General features: G+C 40.6%; 1 protein-coding gene across 1 annotated transcript in view; it reads right to left on the bottom strand.

Moving 5' to 3' along the window:
* ABCA13 (ATP binding cassette subfamily A member 13) overlaps positions 1 to 24,762 on the bottom strand; it is a 268,723-nt gene that overhangs the window by 43,115 nt on the left and 200,846 nt on the right. Inside the window, exons 48-52 of the mRNA XM_065583912.1 lie at positions 21,607 to 21,722; positions 17,979 to 18,135; positions 16,184 to 16,437; positions 13,893 to 14,085; positions 9,549 to 9,658 (exon numbers count right to left, since the gene is read on the bottom strand). Coding sequence (XP_065439984.1) covers positions 9,549 to 9,658; positions 13,893 to 14,085; positions 16,184 to 16,437; positions 17,979 to 18,135; positions 21,607 to 21,722 — 830 coding nt within the window. The remainder of the gene's footprint in view (positions 1 to 9,548; positions 9,659 to 13,892; positions 14,086 to 16,183; positions 16,438 to 17,978; positions 18,136 to 21,606; positions 21,723 to 24,762) is intronic.

Below are 24,762 nucleotides of genomic sequence, written 5' to 3'. Positions count from 1 at the left end.
GAACTGTTATGCTATACTAATCATGATTGAAAAAGTTGTGGGGGAAGCTCCCTAAAACATCACATATAACACAGGAACAGTGGTATTTTCCCATTTCCATCTGCAAGCAGGAGAGAATTATACCATTCTCTGAGCTGCCAAAGCAGGGACATTGGGCAACATTTAAGAAAAGACATATAGGTGGGAAACAATTCAATTAACTAATCAGAAGAGGCTGAGAGAAAATCCCTTTTATGGTTGTAAAAACAAGCTTACACAAAGTGAGATTTGCACTGGCACGATGGTTAGCCAATATGCAGCAGTTATCTGGAATGATCCTCAAAGTCCTGTTTGATGTGCAAGCATTGAATGATTACACCAAGGAAAGAGAGACTACGTTGCAATTGTTCCTCAGACTTCAAAGGAAAGACAAAAGGGTTAAGAATCAGAACGCAAATGCCAGCAGTTCAGTCACTCAAAGGGTTGTGGTTCAAAGAGGCAGCTCAGGGTACATGCTGTCTGAGATAGACAAAGGATACTAGAGACTTCAGAGCCTGGTAAGAAATATCTGTAAATGAAATTAACTTCTAACTACAGAAGGCCAGATTCTCAGCTGATGTAAATTAGTGTCATTCCATTGGCTTCAATAGACCTGGCTAAAGACCTGGCCCAGACTCTTTCCCCATGGATAGCCAGAAGAGTGCTTCCCTTATCTCTTTTTACTCTCCCATGGTTACGTGCCTTCTTCCTTATGCCTGGAATGCCCCCTTTGATGTGGTCTACCATGCCTTAACCTTTTATTTCTCAAATCCCTCCCTAAAAACACTTCCTCTATACGTTGTAGAGAAAAATAAATACTATATATATATATATATATATATATTAGTGACTGACACAAAAATCACAGACCTAACATGCTGCATGCTGAACTGCACAGCTCATTTGCACTGTTTTTCATACTACCCCATTCCTCCTATACTCCATTTGCATATTGCATACTTATATGGCAGGATCTTTGGGTCTACTAGATAAAGGCCATATTTTGGCCCATTTACTCTGGCCACACAGATGCCTTCAACCACATTTGAGCTCCCTGCATAAAGCTATTGACAAATTTAAAAGGTAACCTCTATAGCTCATTGATGTTTTTAAAGCAATTTAGATGGAAGTTGTATGTCAGCATAGGCTGCTGTATTGTTTTGGTATTATGCTGAGAAACACTGTGCCTATTGATGTATCCAATTGCTATAGACAGAGCGAGGCTGGACTCAAAGCCACGTTTCCCTCCTAAGGCTCCACATGCAGCAATGCAGCTTTATATAGGGAATTGAGCAAAAGCGCAATCTAGCCCTAAATAACCAAAGAAAATAAGAACTCATTTATCTGAATATAGTTAGTAATAGAGCTGTGTAGGGAATGGTTTTCCCATCCTGGGAAAAATTTTGAGATTTCTACATTCATACCACATTGGAGTGAAAAATCAAAATCTCAAAAATTTCCCAGGATGGGAAAGTGATTCCCAACACAGCTCTGTTACTAAATATATTCAGATAAATGAATTTTTATTTTCTTGGTTCAGGTCAATTGAAGTGTTTCGTTTAAATAATTTCTAATTGTCTCAATGTTGAGCTTTTAATGATTTAATTCTTTTAAACTAAAAATTAAGTTTCTAAAAGAAATAGCTCAAAACAGAATTTTTGGTTTCATAAAGTGTCGAAATGAGAGATTTGGACAATTTTGAAACTCCCTCCGCCCCCCCCCCCAAAAAAAAACTGTTTCTAAAAGGGAAATTTGTTGAAACTGACCCTTTCCCACAAAAAATCTCAGTTTCAATTAACTCGTATTTTTGACGGAAAGAGTATAAAGTGTAACCTAGATATGTATGCATTATTAGGAGACAAAATAGCTACACAATTACATATTATTATTAATCTTTTTCAAAAGGTAAAGAACTGCCTAGCTCCCACATCAGAGGCAGCATAGTCTAGCAGCTAGAGCAGGGAAATGGGAGCACTGGGTCCTATTCCAGCCACTTGATCTAATTTTCTTTATAAAGTCTCTGTGTCTTGGTCACTTCACCTGTAAACTGGGGATAATAATACTTCTTTTGCATTATAAAGCACTTTGAGAAAGTTCAGGGAGTGGGGAGAAAGGCTTTATATAAACGCAGTGTTGTTCTTGGTTTTGCAAAGTGTTGTGGTGTCTATGAAAGAAAGGGCAGCCTCACTAAAGTCACTAGGGATAAAGTTTTGCCCCCCAGTTATTTTTTCACCAGTCTCCCTTTTAAAAAGCACTTTTAACTCAGTGTCCCTAGAGTGTTCCAGAAAACCTGCCCAGAAACGTGTGCTGGGATAGTCTGGGGCACTGAATCAAAAAAAGACCAGAGGAGAATGTTGGAAAAACACCGGAGGGTGAAAACATGCTCATCTTACACAAATCGACCAACTGACTTCAGGGAGACTAGTGGTGAGCGAGGCAACCAGGATTTGGCCCTTTCTATTTTGTGATGTTAACAAAAACAGAATTTGGATATTTAAGGGCTGATTTTTAGAGGTGCTCAGTAACCCAGAGCTCCCACTGGCCTAAAAGCTCAGCTCCTCTGAAAACCCCCTCCCCTTGCTGTGCTGGAAGACTTGTCTTATTGTTGACATTCATTTAGACTTGGATTTTTGCAGCTTTTTTCAGGCAGTACAAGCATAAAGTAAAGGCAGTGATATATAATCCAGTACTTGCATTGGTTTCAACTGAGAGATAAATTCCATTAATTAGTCAAAATGAAATACAAATTTACAAATCACAAAAGTAGTTAGGAACTCCATTGTGCTTATCACTGCACATTTGATTCAGTGCATACTAATACTCAATTAACATTATAAAAAACCCAAGGTTAAAAATATAATTAATGTAACTATAGCTTAGTTATAATTAACGTAATTATACTGATATACAGTGTTACAACAGCCATCTCAGCCATTATATTGATGCAAATTTATTCTGCTTTTGAAGTAAAGCTATTTGAATTACATTTTTAATTATTTATCAAGTTGAATATCATAACCTGAAAACAGCCCCAGTTCTGGTTGAAAAGAAATACTGTAGTTTCCCCTCTTTGGAGAGGTACCCTCTGGCCTTATGAACTTCTAATCCAAGATTTTAGATAAAAAATGACTTCTAGTTCAAATATGAATGGGAGTTGCTGTAACAGAGAATCTCTCTATACACTGGAATTCATGGGAGAGAAATTAAATCAGTCATATTAGGAGTGTCAAATGTTAATTACTTTATCCACTGGTTTCAATGGGACATCTTGTGCCCATCCTATCTAATCCTTGTCAATAGGACCCCAATTCAGCAAACCACTTAAGCACAGGCTTAAGTTCATGACTATTCCACAAAGCACTCAGACACAAGTATGTGCTGAGAATTAAGCTTAAGTAGCAGTGAAGTGAGTGAGAGCCAAAGAAACTGTCAAGTTCTTTTATGCTGGTCTGTGGCTAATACTTGAAAGTGCTTTGACATCCTCCTGAGGGGTCTTTATCTAGCCCTCTTCAGCGGCAGGGGCTGTGTGTCATACAGAGCCCTTGAAGGTAGTTGGGGCAAAGTAAAGAAGGATAACTGAGGTGGAGGGAAGAAGGCAGCTACCCAACATAACTAAGAAAATGGTACAGACGTATAATGCCTATTTGTGTGGCATGGTAGTGATATTTAGTTTCTAACAGCGACATCTAAATGTGAGCACTATGGTCTCCTTTCTTTTTCTATTTAGACATTCTAGGTAAGTGTGTGCTTTTAAGACTATGTTATACACAATCTTATTCCTTACAGCATGAGAGTCCAATACCATATTATTGAAAACTAACGGCTAGGACATACAGATATCATTCAAAAATGGGATATGTGGCGAGATTTTCCTAACGTTTTTAAAGTGTCATTATTTATCATATAGGTAAAGACATTTGGGTTTTTTTAATATGATATTTTTTTCTGATTGTGTCCTGTATTGCCCTTTTAACTCCCATTGACAGAGGTCAGAAATGTTATAGTATTCCATTGTCCTGGTGTTTCATTTCCACACCTTCCAGAGTGACTGCTTGTGATATTGTTCCTTGGCTTGGGTTAGTATTAGGTTTCAAATAACTAACTGGGAGGCATTACCTGTATTCAATAATCGTTTATATAATTTGGATGACTGTGTCACTGAATTATGCCAGTGCTAATGAGGTGCATACAATATGAAAAGGTAAAACTGTTTTTAAGTAGTACATTGCTATTACTGTGTCATGTTTGCTTGTAATTACTGCTACATTTGTATTAGCTCTCTTTCTGGAGCATTTTTATTAGAGTGGTTAATTACAGCTAGAACATGGTAGTAAAACCTTATTATTTGCCTATAGCCTTCACGTCTGAGGAGGAGTACTGAAATAAAAAATGCAATTCTTTGGTGGACTGATTGTGTGCCTTGGACAGAATAAATATGTTTCAGTAGGAAATTCAATAAGGCCTATCACAGTAAATGCACAGGAACCACTTGAAATACACATCTACTTTGGGCTGCATTAAAGAAATAGTATAGTAATAAATATTATGGGACAAATACATCCCTGGGAAGATGCTATTGAAGACCGTGGAATTTCAGGAGGGATTAATTTGGCCCTATTTACTTAAAAACAAATGATTGCTCTGTGGTATCAATAACTCCTTGTATTATTAACTCTGAAAGACATTTTAAAATATTATTTACTTTCCACCTTCTAATACATTTTGCCCAACTTGAGTAGTGAAATTCTAGAGGTCAATTTTCTCTTTGGTTCTCATGTGCTGCACAGTACTTTTGGTTTTGGGTTTCCAACACTTAAAAACTGATTTTCAATGCTTTTTTTTTTTAAATACATGAAAAATACTTCCTGTCACATTAACTTTTTCAAACACAGTCTTGTCTTTAAAAAACAAACAAACAAACACATTTTAAGATCAAGATTTCCAAATGTGCCTATTGTTTTTGGGTGCCCAATGTGAGACCCCTTAAAGGGGCTTTATTTTCAGAGGGTAGGTGGGTATGAGCAGGGCCGGCTTTAGCAAGAGCGGGGCCCGATTCCTGGGGGCGGGGTTTGCTGCAAGCCCCGCCCCCAGGAATCAAGCTGCGCTCCAGCCGGGGTTGCCGGGCTTGGGTCCGACCCGGAGCCGCGCCTGGGGGGGGGGAGAAGAGACCCGAGCCGCGCTGCGCCGGGGGGGGGGGGGGGGGGAGACCCGAGCCGCGCCGCGGGGGGGGGACCCGAGCTGCGCCGCGGGGGCCGGGCCGTAGCCGACCCGAGCCGCGGGGACCGGGCCGGGCCGGAGCCAACCCGGGCCATGCCGCGGGGGCCGAGCCGAGCCGGAGCCGGGCCGCGCCGCGGGGGCCAAGCCGAGCCGGAGCCGGGCCGCGCCGCGGGGGCCGGGCTGGAGCCAAGCTGGGCCAGAGCCGCTGGGGCCTGCGGGAACGGGCCACACCTCCCCAGAGCCCTTCTCGCACCCCCACCACCCCAGCTTACCTTGTGCTGCCGGCTCGCCCCTGCTTCTTTTCAGACTTCCTGCGAATCTCTGATTCGCGGGAAGCAGGGGAGGGGGCGGGGCGTTCAGGGGAGGGGAGGAGGGGGAAGTGAGCTGGGGGCGGGGTGGACAGCTGCAGCGCGGGGCCCTCTTGGCGCGGGGCCCAATTCAGCCGAATCGGCTGAATTGGCCTAAAGCCGGCCCTGGGTATGAGGCACTTTCTGAAAATAAAGCCCCTTTAAGGTGACTCAAGTCAGCTACTCCAAAATAGAGGTACCCAAAAATCACCAGGTACTTTTGAAAATCTTATCTTTTGAAAATCTGGGCCTAAACAATGGACCTTTGGTATAAAAGATGGCAGGTCAAATTCAATCCTGGTGTTACAATGACTTCAATGGAATTACTCCAGGGATGCATTTGGTCATTTCTGACTTTCCTTATTTCAATATGCATGAATCTATTGCAATGTAAAGGGATGTAGGAAATATTTAATTGTTCAAATGCCTTTTGAGCTGCTTTGGGATTTTTTTTCAAGTTATCTTTTCCTTTGAGTTATATGAATTAGATTATCAAATATCTGTACCAATAACTGAACATATATATAGCAGCCCAAGACAGAGAGAGATAAGCAACATCTGACTGTGTAGGAAGGATTCAGCTTCTTTTTTCATAACGTATCCTGTAAATTGGGTACTGTATAGGTATTGACCAATAAAAGTAGCCCTTTGACCTGTTCTTCACGAGCTAAACCTTCGCTAGATGGTTGTGCTGAAACAGAGGTTTGTAGATCTTCCCAAGAAAAAGATTTAAAAAATTGGAGATACAGGATGTGTGTTCATTTCAACCATCCCCACTTTGTGTCTTTAAGCCACTGCACCCATGTTGTCTATCAATGGCTATTCCCAGTGGCATAGAACTTGTAAAGGCTGGCAGCCTGAACTACCACTGCTGCATGGGTTTTCCAACCACAAATATAACTCTGCTGGCCTTGAGAGACGAGTGCAAGGCCAGAGCCCCACTCTGCTTCTTCTGCAGCAGGAATGCCTGGGCCTTGAACTGCCTTGTGGGTGGTGGTGAGGGAGGGAGGAAAGGGAAAAGAGGCTTCCTGCATGCACTCCAGCCTCCTCTTGTCCCCACACAGGAATAGCCCATATAGCAGCCCAGGGACTATTCATGCACAAATAAAATACAGACACTTTCCCCCATTTCTTTATACTTGGCACATTTATTCTCAGTAAACCGACCTTTAAACTTACGAGGAAAACAAGCAACAGAGGGTCCTGTGGCACCTTTAAGACTAACAGAAGTATTGGGAGCATAAGCTTTCGTGGGTAAGAACCAAGTGAGGTTCTTACCCACGAAAGCTTATGCTCCCAATACTTCTGTTAGTCTTAAAGGTGCCACAGGACCCTCTGTTGCTTTTTACAGATTCAGACTAACACGGCTACCCCTCTGAGGAAAACAAGATTTCAGAAAGTTACAACTGACTTTCCTGATGTAGGGTTACCATATGTCCGGATGTTCCCGGACATGTCCGGCTTTTTGATCTTCAAATCCCCGTCCGGGGGAAATTGCCAAAAAGCCGAACATGTCCGGGAAAATACTCCCAGCTTTGTTTTGCCGGCATCCCTGCCCCGGTTCCCTGCTTACCTTAGAGCGGCTCCAGCAGGCTGCGATCTGTAGGCAGATTCCGCCACGGCGGCAGCGGCTGCTGCTGCTCCCCCCAGACACCTCAGCTTTGTGTAGCTGAAGAGCCGAGCTGCCCGAGTGCTACCGGCTTCACGGTTTGCCGGGCAGACCCCAGACCCTGCGCCCCCGGCTGGGCACTTCCCTTCCCGGGCTCCGGCTGCACTGGGGAAGCGCCCGGCTGGGGGCGCAGGGTCTGGAGGTCTAGGGGCTGCCCAGAAAACGTGAAACCGGTAGCGCTTGGGCAGCTGTTTTGCGTGGCTGAGAGGGAGAAGGGGGAATGCGGGGCGCTCAAGGGAGGGGCGGAGACTTTGGGGAAGGGGCGGAGTTGGGGCGGGGCTGGGGCAGGGCGGGGCTAGGGCCCCGTGGAGTGTCTTCTTTTTTTAATGTTTAAATATGGTAACCCTACCTGATGTAACAAAAACTACTGAGCGCTTGTAGAGTCCTTAGAGGGCCTCTTTCAGTACACAGCAAATTAGAGGAACAGAAGCCTTTCCATGACTCGGTGAACTTTCAGTGTTGTTTTTGCCTCTAAATACTCACATAAATGTGGTAGCTAAAGAGCCGGGATTTGGTCATGATGTTCCATTTTCAATAAGTGTTAGCTGGAGCTGCAGTTCAGAAATATCTGGAACTGGGAAATGTTTATGATACTCCCCAAATAGAAAACAGCTACTAAAATAACTAAAAATAGCTGATTTCCTTGTGGTGGCATTTCTTGTTTAGTTTGGTGATTTGGATTTGGGAGGGAATTCTATTCATGTTCTTTTTAATCTGGGTGATTTTGGTAATTACATAAAAAAGACTGATAGATCAAAAAGAGAACCAAGTGAAACTAATGCAATACCCCACCACAGGCATTTCTGTTTCCATCTCCTCACTTTCCTGCATTAAATCTTAGCTCAAGTGATACACAGACCATGCGCCCCCCCCCCCCCCCCCCAGTCTTACTGGCTTTTCAATTTCACCAACAATTCCATCCAATCACATCCCACATCAGTAATTACTAGAAGCAGTGGAGGAAAGCTAGAGTGAAATGGCTGCCTGGGGAAATTCCAAGCGGTGTACATCCAGTGAAGGGAATATGGCTGGAGAATAGGGAATGTGGCCAGACTGCTGCTGTGCTCCAGCAATCCTCGCCTGTCAGAACATTCTCCCAAAGCTACTCTAAGTGGCTTCTTGGGAAATTATGAGTGCCTTGGGGCACCAGTCATCTTTGTAGGCTGCTACTGTGCACACACTCTCTCTCACCAGGCATGAGGATCAGACCAAAGAGAAGAGAGTGCACATTTTTCAACTGACAACACTATGCAGGTCAGCTTGGCTTAGCAGTAGGTGCTAAACCATGAAGGAAACAGCGAGGGAGAGTGAAAGTGCACGCAGTCATAAATCACTACTAATTTCCTCTTAACACTTGTTCTGGTATTATATCCACTCATTCCCCTAATAGAATCTACAAGTGCTGTATAACTGAATCTCTGACTTACGGCTACAACTTCCTCATTACCACCAGCTTGTTCTAATATTGCAGTTTTGAAGACACAAAAATATAAACACATATTTTATACATACAGGATTTCAGACTTTTTCATTTAACCACTGGCATGTCACTACTTATTCTCCTCTTTAAACTATAATGTCCTAATCTTTGCAATCACTCTCCATTTAAAATTCTTTCCACACTAGACTTATAGGGATTTTTGTATTTTTTTAACATTTATTTTTGGGTTGCCTTTTTTGTGTGTGTTAACATTTTACATTTAATTTCGGGGGGGGGGGGGGGGGACATTGCACATGAAAAGCACCAAAATCAAGGCAATAAGTATACTCAAGGTTAACTAATGTATGTGAGCAGGAACAGTGTCCCCTTGCTATGTAATACCCCTGCTCTTCCTGATCACCTCTGCACTTGATTAACTGATTAATCTGGGGGTTTCCGCTAAGCATTTAGAAATTAGCCCTCCTGAGTACTTCTTAGGAGTCTAACAGTGAAAATCTTTTGGTCTGGTATTGATTTATGGGGATGTGTATTTGTGTACCTGTAGAATATGTGCTGACATTTCCTACCTCCCACTCTATTGAATCAACCCATTCCCAATTAACTGAACTGCTCGACAGGATTAAATAATTTTAAACTGCTTAACCCAGTCAGCTGACTTTAAAAGCTTTGTTTTGGGGTTTTTTTTGGCACCACAGACTTTGTAATAATAATGCGGTGTGCGGTAAATTGTGAAAGAATACAAACCACTCCTTGGAATACGATATAAAGAGCTGTAAGCATGCTGAGGCTTTCCTAGGTTTGATCATAAGCCTTATCATCAAGTAACAGTATTTTGATTGAGCGCTATGCTATTTACCCTGTAGGAGTCCTGATAACAGCACGCCCCCCAGATGGGGTGATGTCTCCAGTCAGCATCTTAAACGTTGTACTTTTCCCAGCACCGTTTGCTCCCAGGAGCCCGAAGCACTAACGGGAAGGAGAAAAAAGTAATAATTATCTTTACAGAAATATCACAACTAACAACATTAACCTTTCATCATGTTTTGTTTTTTTCACTCCTGGACTAGTTGTGTAGAGATCATACATGTGGGTGTGCAAATTTTAAAATCACCTAAGTGACATAGGAATGCATGTATCAGGGGGTAGCCGTGTTAGTCTGTATCCACAAAAACAATAAGGAGTCTGGAGGCACCTTAAAGACTAATAGATTTATTAGGGCATAAGCTTTCATGGGTAAAAAAACCTCACTTCTTCAGATGCATGGAGTGAACGTGTATAAATATACACATACACACACGATGAAATAAATACACACACACATATTCCTATGTCTCTTAGGTGCATACACTCTCATATTATATCTGTGTACACACACACACACACACAGAGGAGGTAATTTCAACCTTTGTAAGGTTTCTTGAAAAAGGAATTCAGTCAAATTAAAGGGAAAAGGCAATGTAATAAAAACACTATTTTGATCACTGTGGATAAAAATTTCAAATATTTCCTAAAGTCCCATTTTGCAAATAACTACTTAGACACTTAGGACCCTTGAATCATTGAAAGTCCTATTCAGTGAACACATATAGTTACCTTCAGTATTATAAGCAATCGAAATATTTTCCTTTAAAGTCATGAAAAAGGATAAAAGCAGGATTAATAAAAGTGTGTGTGTGTGTGGTTTACACCTTTGTCTTCTCTTTGCTGGATATTGGCCAATTTTTAAGCCGTTTGAATAATATTCTTTGGAAACTGGGAAAGGTTTGAGGTTCCCATTTTGCCATTTCCCATATGTTGCTAACAGACAGTGCCTATGGTGGGAGCAAATGTACTTATACTGCAGACAAAGTAACCTCCTACCTCCTAACACCCGAGGGAGCAGGGAAACAAAGTTTTTGCCTATTGGATGAGGGGGAGATAATAAACACTGACACACATACACACACACCTATGATGGCTCCACCCAATGTTCCCTCTGCAGACAGAGCTGGGATGTTCAGCTCACAGTCCCCAAGGATTGAGAAGAATGACAGTGAGCCTTCTTGCTGACACCATGACAACAAATGATGAGGGTGTGAGTCGGCTTACCATCCTCAGAAAATGATGAAGGGGACAGTGTGCTGAGGGGCAAGATTTAGGGTCTAGAGGCTGGGAATCTGCATCTTCACTCCCCTCCCCTGGTCTGAGGAAGGGCTGGAGTGGAGGGGTGTGCTCAGTATTTCCTTTTCCTCCTCCTACTTCCCCACCTCCAACTATCACCTCCAACCATTCAGTCTAGAAATGCAGACATTCCAAATTCTTCAGTCTAGATCCCTGGATGCAGAGGACTAGTTTTAATAAGGTTGGCTACAAAATCTAGACATTCACCACAGAAACGTGACCTCCTGAAAATTCTATCAGGGCTCAATACAGTTAATAAACTTCACACTAAATCTGGGAAAGTTTGCAAAGTCTTTCAGCAGGGTTTACCATCCAGAGTTGGTTATGCAAACAGTTTTGTAAAACCTCATCTGGAACAGCTCACGAACAAATCTGAACCACATGGAATCAAGGAGTCTGAGAGCTCTTTCACTAGATCCAACTGAGCTCCCGGGGTATACCCAGCTTTCAGATTGTATAATCTGCTTCAGCTAAATTACTTGGGGCCAGAAGAGTTTACAGACATATCTGGCAGAATTTGTAAATTCTATCATCTCAACAGCTAGAATTAAAGGAGGTCCCAGAATCCTCTAGTATAGCCTGTAATGTCTGTAAGGTTCATCAGCAGAACAGCTCTAGTATAGTGGAAATATTAGTAGAGTGTTTGATTCAAATACCGTATTGTTTTGTGTTTAATTGAATAATATGTATAATCTTTATGTCACAACTATGATTACAGCAAAACAGTCTTACTATCCTACTATCAAAAGAAAATATACCAACTGCTTCAACTTACAAATAATAGCTTTTAAAACTACTTTCTAAAAAAAACTAAGGCAATTTTCCCACCACCAAATTTACTAAATTACAATTACAGTTGTAAATAACTATTACATTAAAACCACATTACTACAATGTTGCAGTTATTTAAAAAAAACAAGTATTTGAAGTCTGGAAGTTTAAAGTTAAGGTTAAAGTTAAGAAATATTTGAAAGTCAGGAACTTCAGCATTGTGGTTTCATGACCAGCCCTGAGTTTGACCTGACCAACTTTCTACCTTTTCACCAAGAACCCTCTTAATCAAAACCACTATACTGCCAAATCAATATACCTCATTTACATTTGTGAAACAGACCACAAGCCTTTACCTAAATATAGTAATAAAAAAAAATAGTAGGTTTGGAGTTTGGCTCCATTTCCTACTGTATATACACTATCAACCATATAGATATAGCATGAAGATCTACAACCCATTGCAGCCCTCACATCATGACATAAGGGCTACAGTCCTAAATATGGTCTCTTCTGTAGTGCAAGCATCCATTGACTGTAGGAATTGCCACCTCTGTTCCCACAGAGTTGAGTGCAGTCTGGAAACATCATTTTCTCACAGACATCACTGCAGAATGGAGATTCAAATCTGCTTCATCAACCCTCCAGAATACACATGGATTGAAACATTCCACATCTTTGTAATTCCCTGACATGTCTCAGTTATCACATCAGAAAATGGCTGCACTGGGGATGAGGATACCAGGCCAGACAAAGTTGTTTGACAGTTGTAATGAACAAATGTGCTCACCTGCCTAACAACTACAGACGATGTTCTTCGAGCCACATTGTGAACATTACCAGCCACCTCAGGAAAACACACTGATCCCTGACTGCCATGATGAGGACGACCATGAAGGAATTGGCTGTGAGCTCCCCAAGTAGCCAATTTCACCTCCCAAACTGAACCAACTTGCCTGGAATTTGGCGGGAGGCACACTGGTTGCAGGAGGACAGAGTTTTAAGGAGGCACAAGGAGGTTAGTCTGTATGCTCATGCTGGAATGCTAACTACACATTTGCAGCTTATCTGTAAATAGCTCTCTTAATAAAGAGCTAGTTTAGTTTTTACAAGCACTGAGTCTTTTCATGCTGTTGGCATGTGGCATCTTAAATATTAACTGGTCAATATTGTGGATGGCAGTGTCTGAAATGTGCTAACCATGTGTGCCCCAAACCCAACACTGAACAGTATGTGCTAATAGCAGGGGAGTACTCTCTGCCACCAATGTCATTCAGTTAAGCACTGCAACATGTACCCATGCTAGGACAGGGACTGCATTCTAGTGGTGTACATAATTTTAATTTAATTAAGCAATTTATATATTCAGCTGTATTTTAATGAAGTTATAAGTCTGATAAGTAGGCTTACATTAGCAATAATAAACTTTGTGTTAGGCATTTCATAGCAGCTGATCACTGATTGGTTAAAAACCCACAGTGTCACATGCTGGCGTCTCACCTCCTCCAACTGGTTATTAGGAACCAGGAAATACCCTCCCCTTCCCTGACAGCATTTATAGAATAAAGGCAATAATTCCTCATCTGCATTTTTGGAAGTTAAATCTCCACATACCTCTTAAACTGGAAAAACTAGTTAACTTTCCTCTGACATTTTAAGGTTCTACAATGTTTAATGATTCAGATTTAGGTTTAGGTTCATTCAAATATACTGGGACTGTTTCCGGAGGGTCAAATCCTCATTGGTTTTAATCTTTCCTAACCCAGGCAAAACTCCTATTTAAGCTAATTAGAGTTTAGCCCAAGGACAATTCAGAATTTAGTCCATTGTTTGTGAATTGTTTAACTAGATATGCACAGTAGTTTCATGCCTAAACAACATTACTTCCATATAAGAGCAGGCTGAAAATCTATGTTGCTTTTTTACTTTTAGGTTACTATAATTCATACAATATCTCAGTAAAAACAAGCCAAAAGAAATAATCCTTTTGATGCAACGAACACAACAACAAAAAAGAGACGTAAACCAAAAAGTAATATATCAATCACCAACAATTGCTTCTAAAATGTTAACAGTCCCCAGCAGTGCTTTCACTTCTGCCCAACATTATCGATTTCTCAGAAATTACTGCAATTGGAAAGCTTCTGCTAGCAACCACAGAGCTTTGATTTCAGATTTTCTGAACATGCCTGAACAATTGCTATGATTACACTATTGTTTTTTTTTTTAAAGAAGTGAAATGAAAAGGAAAAAATATAGAACCTTTTACCTCTCCCCTTGGTATCCCCAAGCTAATGTCTTTCACAGCAGTGTTCCTCTTGCTGAAACCTTGGTAACATTTCCTGAGATTGTACAGTAGAAGGATATCATTTTGAGTTCTTCCACCAAAGAGCCTCTTTCGTTCCACTTCTACATCCTCGTCTTCTGAAGGATTGACTGTGCTGCTGATGGAACAGTGACTCCTAAGAAGAAAAGATCACAATAAACGGCAAATTACGAAATGTCATTTCATGGATAACTAAAAAGGAGCACTTTTCTGCTTATTAGAGATGGCACAGAAAACAACTTTTAGTTCTGCAAATATTTTTGAGATTTCAGGGGAAAAATTCAACCCAAAATCAGAACAAAAAACTCAAAAATTTTAATGGAACTGGAATATATTTTGTTTTGAAGCCTGGGCTCCATTTACAGTTCATTAATACCAAATAATTTCCATGCAACATTTCAATTTCGGCAAGTTGGCAAATTGACAAAAATGGTTTCTTCAGAATTTTTCCAACAAGTTCTGCTTATGCTCCATTAAGGTTCAGCCATTCAAATCTCAACAGGATTCAATGCTTCACAGCAACCCCTACACATTTGCTCTGCAATTCCCATTGATTCTGACAAACCTGGTCCATATTTCATTTTTTTTTTAAATGGAAGGATATAGCATACTATTCCGCAGGGGAAATAGGGGTACTGAAGTAAGATTGAAATGTCATTTGAGCATGGAGATAAATCTGCTATACAATTTGAAAATACACCTGAACTGAGGGGGTGGAAAGAAGCAGTATTTGCAAAATGGGAGCACAGGGAGTGAAATGCATCTAGGTAGGTTTTTTTTTTTTAAGCTACAAATTAAAATGACTTTAAAAGCATGAGCCCAAAATGAAACTTTTCTTAAGGAATACTTGCCACATTCTTTTATACTGTAGATATACACCAACGGAAAAACAGGGATGATGGGATGATAAAAGCCAAACAGGCATCTGCCTAGGGGACCCACAGAAAAACTCTTCAGATCTTTTCTATTAAAAGAATGTTAAACTAAAGTTCTGACATTGGCCTCTCCATGAAAAAGATACTGCTGGAGAAGCCAGAAACGTGAAGTGGCTTTACTAGAAACTTTGCAAGGGGCTCTTGTTGGAATTAGGCCAGCTTTGAAGAACACACACCTTGCCTGCCTTGCTCTGGGGTTCACACAAATAAGGAAAATGAATACTATATCACAGATGTTCTCCTCTTGAGCAAAAGCAGTTGAAGGTGAACAAAATGTGAGCATGAAGTGCACACTCCTTCTCTGGTCCAAAATGACAGTGCAAGTTGAAGGCTAAGGACCACAGAGATGATAGCCTCTAACCCTGGCATGTCCCAGTCCCTTCCCTCCATGTACAGCAGTATGTCAAGTCTAGTAGACTGCCATGGGCTCAGTGCCCTCTGTTGTTCTCTTTAATTCCACAGAGCAAGTCACAGAATGCAATATGGGAAATAATGCTGCCTGAGGCATCAGTAATTCCCCACAATTTTACTGTGTCTAGGTGGTTTTGAAGAGCAGGGAACATTCAGCATATAGGTACCCCTTTGCTCTGTCCCACCATTCTTCCTATGAGGACAAGGGTCTAGAGCAAGCTTTTGTATAGAAGGCAGTCTTCAGTGCGAGCAGGATCAAACTGAAGAAGCATAAGTTGGTACAATTCACCATATTATAAGATTGAACATACATAGGGCAGGCGCAGTTCTTAATGCTAAAATGTTTCACAGAAAAGCCAAGCTTTCAAAAGCATTTTAAAGGAGGAAGAGGAGGAGACTGCTTGTTTTCCAACATGATCTTTCAGTACAATGGCATGTGAGGGAAGAAGAACCCTGCAAGTGGATGTCAGAGATCGATAGTTTGTTACCAGCACAGCTTTCCGGGAAAACCTGTCTCCTGCAGCGAAGGAATTAATATAAAAAAGAGAAAATCTAAAATATTATAATGGCAAAATTCCTTCTAGATGCTACACCAGAACTGCTATTAGAGCTAAGGAATTTCATAGAAAGCTGTTCATGGTTTAAAAGTTAATCAAATAACTGAACAAATTCTCCCATCTGGCTTCTTTTGAAGCTCTCTTTCCCAGCTTAGGTGACTAATAAAGATACAGAAATAGAAAGCCATAATTCATGGGCTCAGTACAGCCAAATGGAATAATGATCAGATTGTCTTATCTTCTAGTTTTCAGAAGGATTTAATCTTCCTCTGTCTTAGGGAAATTAGTCAATGTCCATGAAAGCAGAGTATAAATAATACACACCACATACCTTAGTTTCTGGAGCAGGTCCCAATGCAGCAGAACCCTCAGGAGTAGAATAACTGTGCCCTGCAGGGCCATTGCCACAAAGATCCAACCCAGGAAATTCATCTCAAAAGGACTCACATAAGAATCGATTCCAAAGCTGCTTGTCAGGTCAAACTTGATCTGATTGTAGGCAAGTTCTAGTAAACCCTGGCCCAAGCAGAATGGTGGGAAAACAATAAAGGCCCACTTGAGGATGTTGTAGATATTCTGCAAATTCTGTAAAGAAAGGAGTTGGTTGGGGTTGGGCAAAAGCAAGGAGGAGAAAATGTTGAATCTCTTAGGGTACGTCTACATTACCCACCCGATCAGCGGGTAGCGATTGATCTATCGGGGATCAATTTATCACGTGTAGTGTAGCTGCGATAAATCAATCCCTGATCTCTCTCCTGTTGACTGCTGAACTCCAGCAGTGCAAGAGGCGGAAGCAAAGTTGATGGGGGAGCCGCAGCCGCCGATCCCGCACCGCGAGGACGCGAAGTAAGTAATTTTAATTCGATCTAAGATACGTGGACTTCAGCTATGCTATTCTCGTAGCTGAAGTTGCATATCTTAGATCGATCCCCCCCAGTGTAGACCAGGCCATAGAAATAGAAAATTAAACAGACTTAAAGGCTATGAGCTTTATTCTATTCTCACTCCAGTCTGACACTGTTGCAACTCAATTTACTTCAGTGGAGTCTATTCTTATTTAGACCAGTGCGAGATAAGAATCAGGCCCTGGACCATTTCAAAATTTTGAAACTTAAGTCCATATACAATTCTAACCCACAGATTATTTTGGATACAGATGGTCTCTTATTCTAAGTTTGTATGGTGCCTAGTTCAATGGTTTTGGGTCCATAGGTAGTGCCATAATACAAATAGTAATTGTTTCCACCTGGAACACTACCAACAGCAACATTTTTAGGGATCTAGTATTCTCTAGATTCTTATATATAAACAAAATGTCTCTAGTTTTTCTTGATAAAATTAAGAGTAGCATGACAAGAAGTATTAGTGAATGTGTGTTTAGGAGCAGTATCAGAATATATATAGTACTTCAGCAATATATTATATACATTTTGCAACATGTAAGCACAATGGAATGATCAGGGTCAGTTTACTCACCATTCCTTTGCTCTTGCAGTTTTAAAATTTGAGTGTCATAAAAACCAAGCCACAACCCTAGTCAAATTTGTCCTCAAATGTGAACCCCAATCCGGAGCCAAAATTTAATCCAGATCTGTATTCAAACATCACTTCCTCAGCATAGCCCATTTAGATAGGTTTTGAAAACTATGGAGTTTCCATCTCCTCCTCTCAATTCATGTGCACAATTCCCATTGAGATTAATATTAATGGGAGTTACATATATGCACTGAGGGAATGTATTATTATTCACACAATACACTATATCTCCTTTAACCAACTGGCTTACCACTTATGTCAATATTATTCAAACAAATTTTGCAACACACATTATCTATTCAGTGGACTTGAACAGCTCCCATTATGTGCAAATTATGAATTAAAGGTCTGGAAAATATTACAGTTTCAATTAAAGCTGTTTTTGCATTATTAGAGTGCAATTCTTGTTTTTTTAAAACAAGTAAAGCCTTTGGGTTTATAAAATGTTGTGAGGAACAATAACCTATAATGTTTTGGGATGAAGAAAAAGTGAGATATTTCGTTACAATTTAAACTGCAAGTATTTGGCGTTGGAAATACATTCCTACACACATCATTTATGGGAAATGGTGCTGAGGGTACATACTGACCTGTGCTTTGGAAACTGTGGCTAACAAATGAGGCAAGAGGGTCACCAGCATGGTACAAAGACCAAACACAAAGTTTAAGGAGATATAAGAAATGAAAGCTATGTCTGAACTTGAGAAGAATCTGGACATCAGATACATCCATGGTAAAGTTGCATATCTGAAACAAGTAAAAAAAAAGAATAGAACCACATCATAAATAATTTATGGTTTACTCCACCAGCCGACTCCTGAGCTCAGTATCCTTTGTGTCACTGTAAAGAAATATAACAGCTACTCATTGATTTTACGATTTATAACTCCTTTCCAAATCCTTCAGCCTCACTGGTGGAAACACTTACCTATCTGGCTCACCATACTTTCCTGTATTTCACATACATATCTACTGCTATGTGAGGACCAGCTGTAACACATTCTTTTCTGTTTATTAACCTCATATCTTTTCTTTCATGGCTCCAGGTAGCTCACCACCTTGATTTCTGAACAATTGCAAAACCAAGCCATTTTATACACTTCAGCTACAATGAGATACAGTAAAAAGAAACTTGTTTAACAATAAACTTTGGTCACACATCTGCCATCTGTTCCTATAGATTTCACCGCAAAAAAATTATAGCATGCTGGAATTGGAACTAAGCGCTGTGAAAACCATCTCCAAGCGATAGCTTATGTCTGCTACAGACAGCACATTAGCACTCTGAATTATCTATAATGGACAAATGTTTAGCACAGTGGTTACCATTAAAACGTCAATATTAGCATACAGTTCTCACACAGTAGTATCTGAGATATGGCAGCATAAATTTGAAGTAATTTGAGTAATATTTAGGTGACTAAAGAAAGAAAGAATGGGCAGAGATATGTTGCCCAGTCAGACCATCTGATGCACAAAAGAGCAAAAATGTCAGCTTCTTGACAAACAAGAGTGAGATATACCCACAGAACGTTGCCCATAAGTGTAGTCCAGGGCAGTCACTTGAGCATGAACACTGTGGAAAGAACAGTATATTGGAGTAAAAAATGCAAAGCAGGACATGCTTACCAGAACTATCGGGCAGGACTGCATATACAACATGAGCAGCTCACATACCAAAAATGAACTTATTCATGTCTTTTTGAAAAACTACGGTCTTATTGAAACACAAGTGATTGAGTCACTCCAGGAGTCACACAGTGAAAGGCTATAAAACTGGGTGTTCTGCAGGACATCAGATTAAATGAACAAGAACAGATTTTAAGGCCAAAGGAGACCATAGTGTTTTGCACTTTTATGGCACCTTCCTTGTGAGGATCTCAAAACACTTTACAAACTTTAGTGAATTAAACCTCCCCACTCCCCCTGTTAAGTTGGAGGTGCTATTATCCCTAGTTCTCAGGCACAGAGAGGTTAAGTGACTTGCTCAAGGTATCCAAGGAAGTTTGTGACAGAGTTTAGACTAGAACTTTTATTTCCAAGTTTCCAGTTCCATGCCTTAACTGACTTTCCTCCCCTTTGTGCTGAAATCACTACTCTGAATTTTATCGAGTTAAACTAGTGCAAATACAGAATAACTCCATTGAAGACAATGGAGTTCAATGGCTTAAGTGGAGTTACATCAATATAAATGAGATGAGAATTTAACCTACAGGTGTTTCTCTAGTAAACTGAGCAAACAGGTTCTGACTAAGAACCAAGAATATAAAAATTTAGCTCTAAAATTGTATGGAGTTCTGGCAGATCACATAAAGTCCATACCAGTCTCAGATTCTATTTTTCTGCCTTCCCCTCCTGCAAAAGTGAGTTTAAAGCACCCATATATCATGAGATACTTTGAATTGAGGACAGGTCATTTTGGACAGATGTGCATGAAAGGTAGTGCCGTACAAAATTTCTGCTACCAGGCAGAGAAAAAAAAAATAAGGACAGAGAAGCTGTGTCATGAATTCTGGATATTTTAAAAAATGTCAGTAACCCAACTTGAATTAAGACACCTGGATGATGATCTTTTTTTTAAGCAGAATGCTTTCAGTAATGTTAAGCTTCTGTCACATAACTGGGCCATTAAGGATTTTTGTCTTTATTTTAGGTTGGACAAAGCCTGATAAAATGCCTTTTTAAGATCACAAATTGTTACTGAAAAATTTAAAGGGAAAAACTGTGACACAGAATATACATATAAGGAAATTACATGAAACATTTATGGCCGTGGGGGCGAGAGGAAAGAGTCACAAAAGTACTTCACTGAATTGTGTGATTGGAGCCAGGAAGGGATGGTGTGTGAATAAGGCCTAGTACAAATAAATATATGCATTTGTCCATCTCACAGCGTTTCCTGGAGTCTTGTTAAATTTATTGAACATTTGATTGGTACAGTACTTTTTAAGATCCACTGATACAGGAACTGATCCTGCACCACTGAAGTCAATGGAAGTTACATCACTGACTTCAACTAGAGCTGGATCAGGCCCACACAGTACAAGAAGGTTTATCCTTAATGGTTTGAACTCCATTACAAGCCAGCCATAGCTCTGCTTTTGTAAATGCTCAAACTCTCTAATAGACACATATTCTGAAGTAACTTCAACCATAACTTGGCTAAAATAACAAAAATAACGTTAGCACTAATACCGCGTAACAGCATCATACCGCATAGGCCTGATCCAAAACCCACTGAATACAGTAGAAGTCATTCCACTAGCTTCAATGGACACTAAATCAGGCTTGTATACTTGTTTCAGGTCCATTGGTGTGCGGAGAGAGGTTAGAATTTATGTAGTTCTCCATTCACATATTATGGTCAACAGCAGGAATCAAAAAGGATTCAACATTTATATAGATGATAAGGACACAGATATGTTAGGTAAGATACACATTTACAAGGGATATATCTCCCCATGAATAAACCAACCATCAATTCCTTGGGGTAAGGAAGAAACCTCCTCTCTGGGCAGTATATTCCATAATTCTTTATCTTACACTTTCCTCTCAATCACCCTGCTGGAAACAGGGTATAGGAGTAGATGAATCATTGGTCTGATCTAGTATGCCGATTCCTATATGCCTATTATAAAGCAAATACCAGACCCATTTTCCTTAATAGAAACTATTTCACCTGTAAAAAATTGACTTTGGAAAATTAGCTGAAGCGGGCCTAGGTAAGTGCTTTCCCATCTCATAATATTTGTTGGAACTCTAACTTGGCCAACTCAACCAGTCTGGAGCTCAAACTTGGCCAACTTTCTCACATCAATGAATATAATAAAAGACAGTTTCAGCTCTTGGTGATATTCTGCAATCCAGCCACTGAAATTCAAGCCTGGCTATGCTACTATTTTTGGCACCTAGATGAGTCCTTTAGTGAGAATAACACACAATCAATTTCTAACAGTAAAAGATTGTTGTACAGCTTGAGTGTCTTCTTGAGACATTTTTAGTACTACTCTCATTATGAGTGAGCAAATCTCCCTTCCATTTCCCCTATGGTGCATTCAGCCTCATGCTGCAGCTTGTTCTCTCATTATCCATTGCTGCCTCATAATCGTCTGCAAAGACAGAAAATCATGCACCCAGCAGCAGGTGCAAACCAAGCCTAAAGATTTCTGTTTGTAAGAAACAAGCCATAATTCTAGAGCAGCATCTCCAATCACATACCCAAAGAGTATCAGCAGGAGAGCTGAGGCTGCCAAGTTTTCTCGGAAAGTGAAGGCTGATAACTGGAAGGCAGCAATAACACTGATACACAGGCCGACTGGAACCAGGTAAAACAGCTAGAAAGAGAAGAAAAACAGAAACATTGCAGGAGAGCATCTCATAGTAGTCTTATCCAATGAACATGGAAGTGTCTTTGGGATTGGTAGCAACTCTATTTTACATAGCGTACTGGAAATAAGTAGGCAGTGAAGTTCTGCTATCTTGTACTCAGTAGTTCCACCACTGGGCAGCTGGAGTACTGTTCTGCTCAAAAACCCTGCAAAAATACAATCCAAGTATATACATTTACCTTTGTTCCAATCCTACAATCCTAGCTGCCATCACTTGATGTTAATTTAAGAAGCCAGCTCCTGTACGTAATAGATCCATGTGGGACTGCTGCTCCAATGCCCCCAAACTATATTGCACGCATTTAGTATGGGCAGCAGCAGCACCACAACCACTAGGGTTTCATTGAACAATCCAGCAACCACAGCAAAGCACTGAGAGACAGTTTCAGCCTGACTTTAATAAATGAGAACATATGCAGGTGAAGCATCACCTAACATTTTTAACAGAAACTGACACTGTTTGCATTTACACACAGCAGTAACATACACGCTTGACAATAAAGAATCTAGCCTCCCCTTGATACATGTTCCTATCTGCCATTAACACAACAGTTAGCATATGGAATGATAGTTGTGCAAAGGATCAGGCACAGGACTGATTATTCTCCCAGTTCTTGGGTTCTTATCCCAGTTCTACCAATGACCTGATGTGTGACCTTGGTAAGACACTTCACCTCTCCGGGCTGCTGCTTATCTCCCCATGATTAGTCTCTTCTGTCAATTTTAAATGTAAACTCTTGGAGGCAAGAACTGTCTCAGACTCACAAGACTCTACAGTCAGAAGGGACCATCATGATCATCTAGTCTGACCTTCTGCACATTGTAGGCCACAGAACCTCACCCACCCACTCCTGAAATAGGCCCCCTAACCTCTGGCCGTGTTACTAAGTCCTCAAATCATGATTTAAAGTTACAGAGAATCCACCATTTACTCTAGTTTAAGCCATCAAGTGACCTGTGCCTCATGCTGCAAACGAAGGTAAAAAAAAAAAACCCACAGTCTCTGCCAATCTGACCTGGAAGAAAATTCCTTCCCGATCCCAGTTATGGTGATCAGTTGTACCGTGAGTATGTCAGCAAGACCCACCAGCCAAACACCTGGGAAAGAACTCTCTGTAGTAACTCAGAGCCCTTCCCACCTAGTGCCCCATCTCTAGCCATTGGGAATCTATGCTACTTGCAGTCGCAGATGGGCCACATGCCATTGTAGGCAGTCTTATCATCCCATCCCCTCCATAAACTTACTAAGCTCAGTCTTGAAACAATTTAGATTTTTTGCCCCACTGCTCCCCTTGAAAGGCTGTTCCAGAACTTTACTCCTCTGATGGTCAGAAATCTCCATCTAATTCAAGCCTAAACTGTTGATGGCCAGTTTATATGCATTTTTTCTTGTGCCAACGTGGGTCCTTAACCTCAATAACTCCCTCCCTGGTATTTCTCCTTCGGATGTATTTTCAGAGAGCAATCATATCTCCCCTCACCCTTCATTAGCGTAGGGTAAACAAGCCAAGATCCTTGAGTCTCCTCTTTTAAGGTAAATTTTCCATTCCTCTAATCATCCTAGTAGCCCTTCTCTGCATCTGCTCCAGTTTGAATTAATCCTTTTTAAACATGGGAGACCAGAATTGCATACAGTATTCCAGATGAGGTCTCAGCAGTGCCTTGTGAAATGATACTAACATTTCCCTGTCTCTGCTGGAAATACCTCACTTGATGCATCCTACGCATTAGTCTTTTTTCACAGCTGCATCACATTGGCAGCTCATAGTCATCCTGTGATCAACTAATACACCCAGGGCTTTCTCCTCCTGTGTCACTTCGAATTGATAAGTCCCCAGCTTATAGAAGAAATTCTTGTTGTTAGTCCTTATGGGCATGACCTTGCACTTTGCACTATTACATTTTACCCATTTCTATTACTCCAGTTTACAAGACCATCCTGATCATCTTGTATGATATTCCACTCTTCCTCTGTATTGGCAATACCTCCCAATTCCGTGTCATCCACAAAGTTTATTAGCACATTTCCATTTTTTATGCCAAGGTCAGTAATAAAAATTGCCCCCAAGACCAATTATGAGGAACTCCACTAGTAACCTCCCTCCAGCCTGATAGTTCATCTTGCAGTATGACCCGCTGTAGTCTCCCCTTTAACCAATTCCTTATCCTTTCAATTCTCATATCAATCCACTTCTTCTCCAATTTAACTAATAATTTCCCATGGGAAACTGTATCAAATGCCTTACTGAAATCCCGGTAGATGAGATCCACTGCATTTCCTTATCCTTAACATTATTTTATCCCAATTAATATTTACCTCTATGTCCTTAACTACTTTTCCTTTCAAAATTGTTCCAAAACCTTACATACAATTGAGGTCAAACTAATAGGCCTGTAGTTTCCCAGATCACTTCTCCCTCCTCCCCACTTTCTTAAAAATAAGTACGATATTAGCATTTCTTCAGTTGGAGAGTACAACCCCTGAGTTTACAGATTCATTAAAAATCCTTGCTATTGGGCTTGCAATTTCATGTGCTAGTTGCTTTAATATTCTTGGATGGAGATTATCCCCCCTTCCATTTAGTCCCAATAAGCAGTTTGAGTTTGACTTCTGCCTTGGGTGTGTAATTTCCATAAACTCACTCCAATTATTCACATTGCCACTACCCCTAAACTCTTCATTACCCTTATTAATAACTGAGGCAAAGTATTTGTTTAAGTGTTGGACCATGCCTAGATTATCTTTAATCTTCACCCCAGCCTCAGTGCTTAGTGATCCCACTTCTTATTTACATGGCTATAGAACTTTTTACTATTGGTTTTAATTTCCTTTACAAGGCTCTGACTCTGCTTGGTTTTCCACAATTCTCACTTTATCCCTACACCTTCTGACCTCCAGGAGGTAGCTTTCCTTGCTGATCCTTCCCATCTTCCATTCCTTGTAGGCTTTCTGCTTTCTCTTAATCACCTGTTTGAGATGCTTGCT

This window comes from Chrysemys picta, chromosome 2, assembly GCF_011386835.1.
Source record: "Chrysemys picta bellii isolate R12L10 chromosome 2, ASM1138683v2, whole genome shotgun sequence".
Lineage (NCBI taxonomy): Eukaryota > Metazoa > Chordata > Testudines > Emydidae > Chrysemys > Chrysemys picta.
Note: the sequence above shows the minus strand (reverse complement) of the source record. Positions and strands in the feature narration are given on the sequence as shown.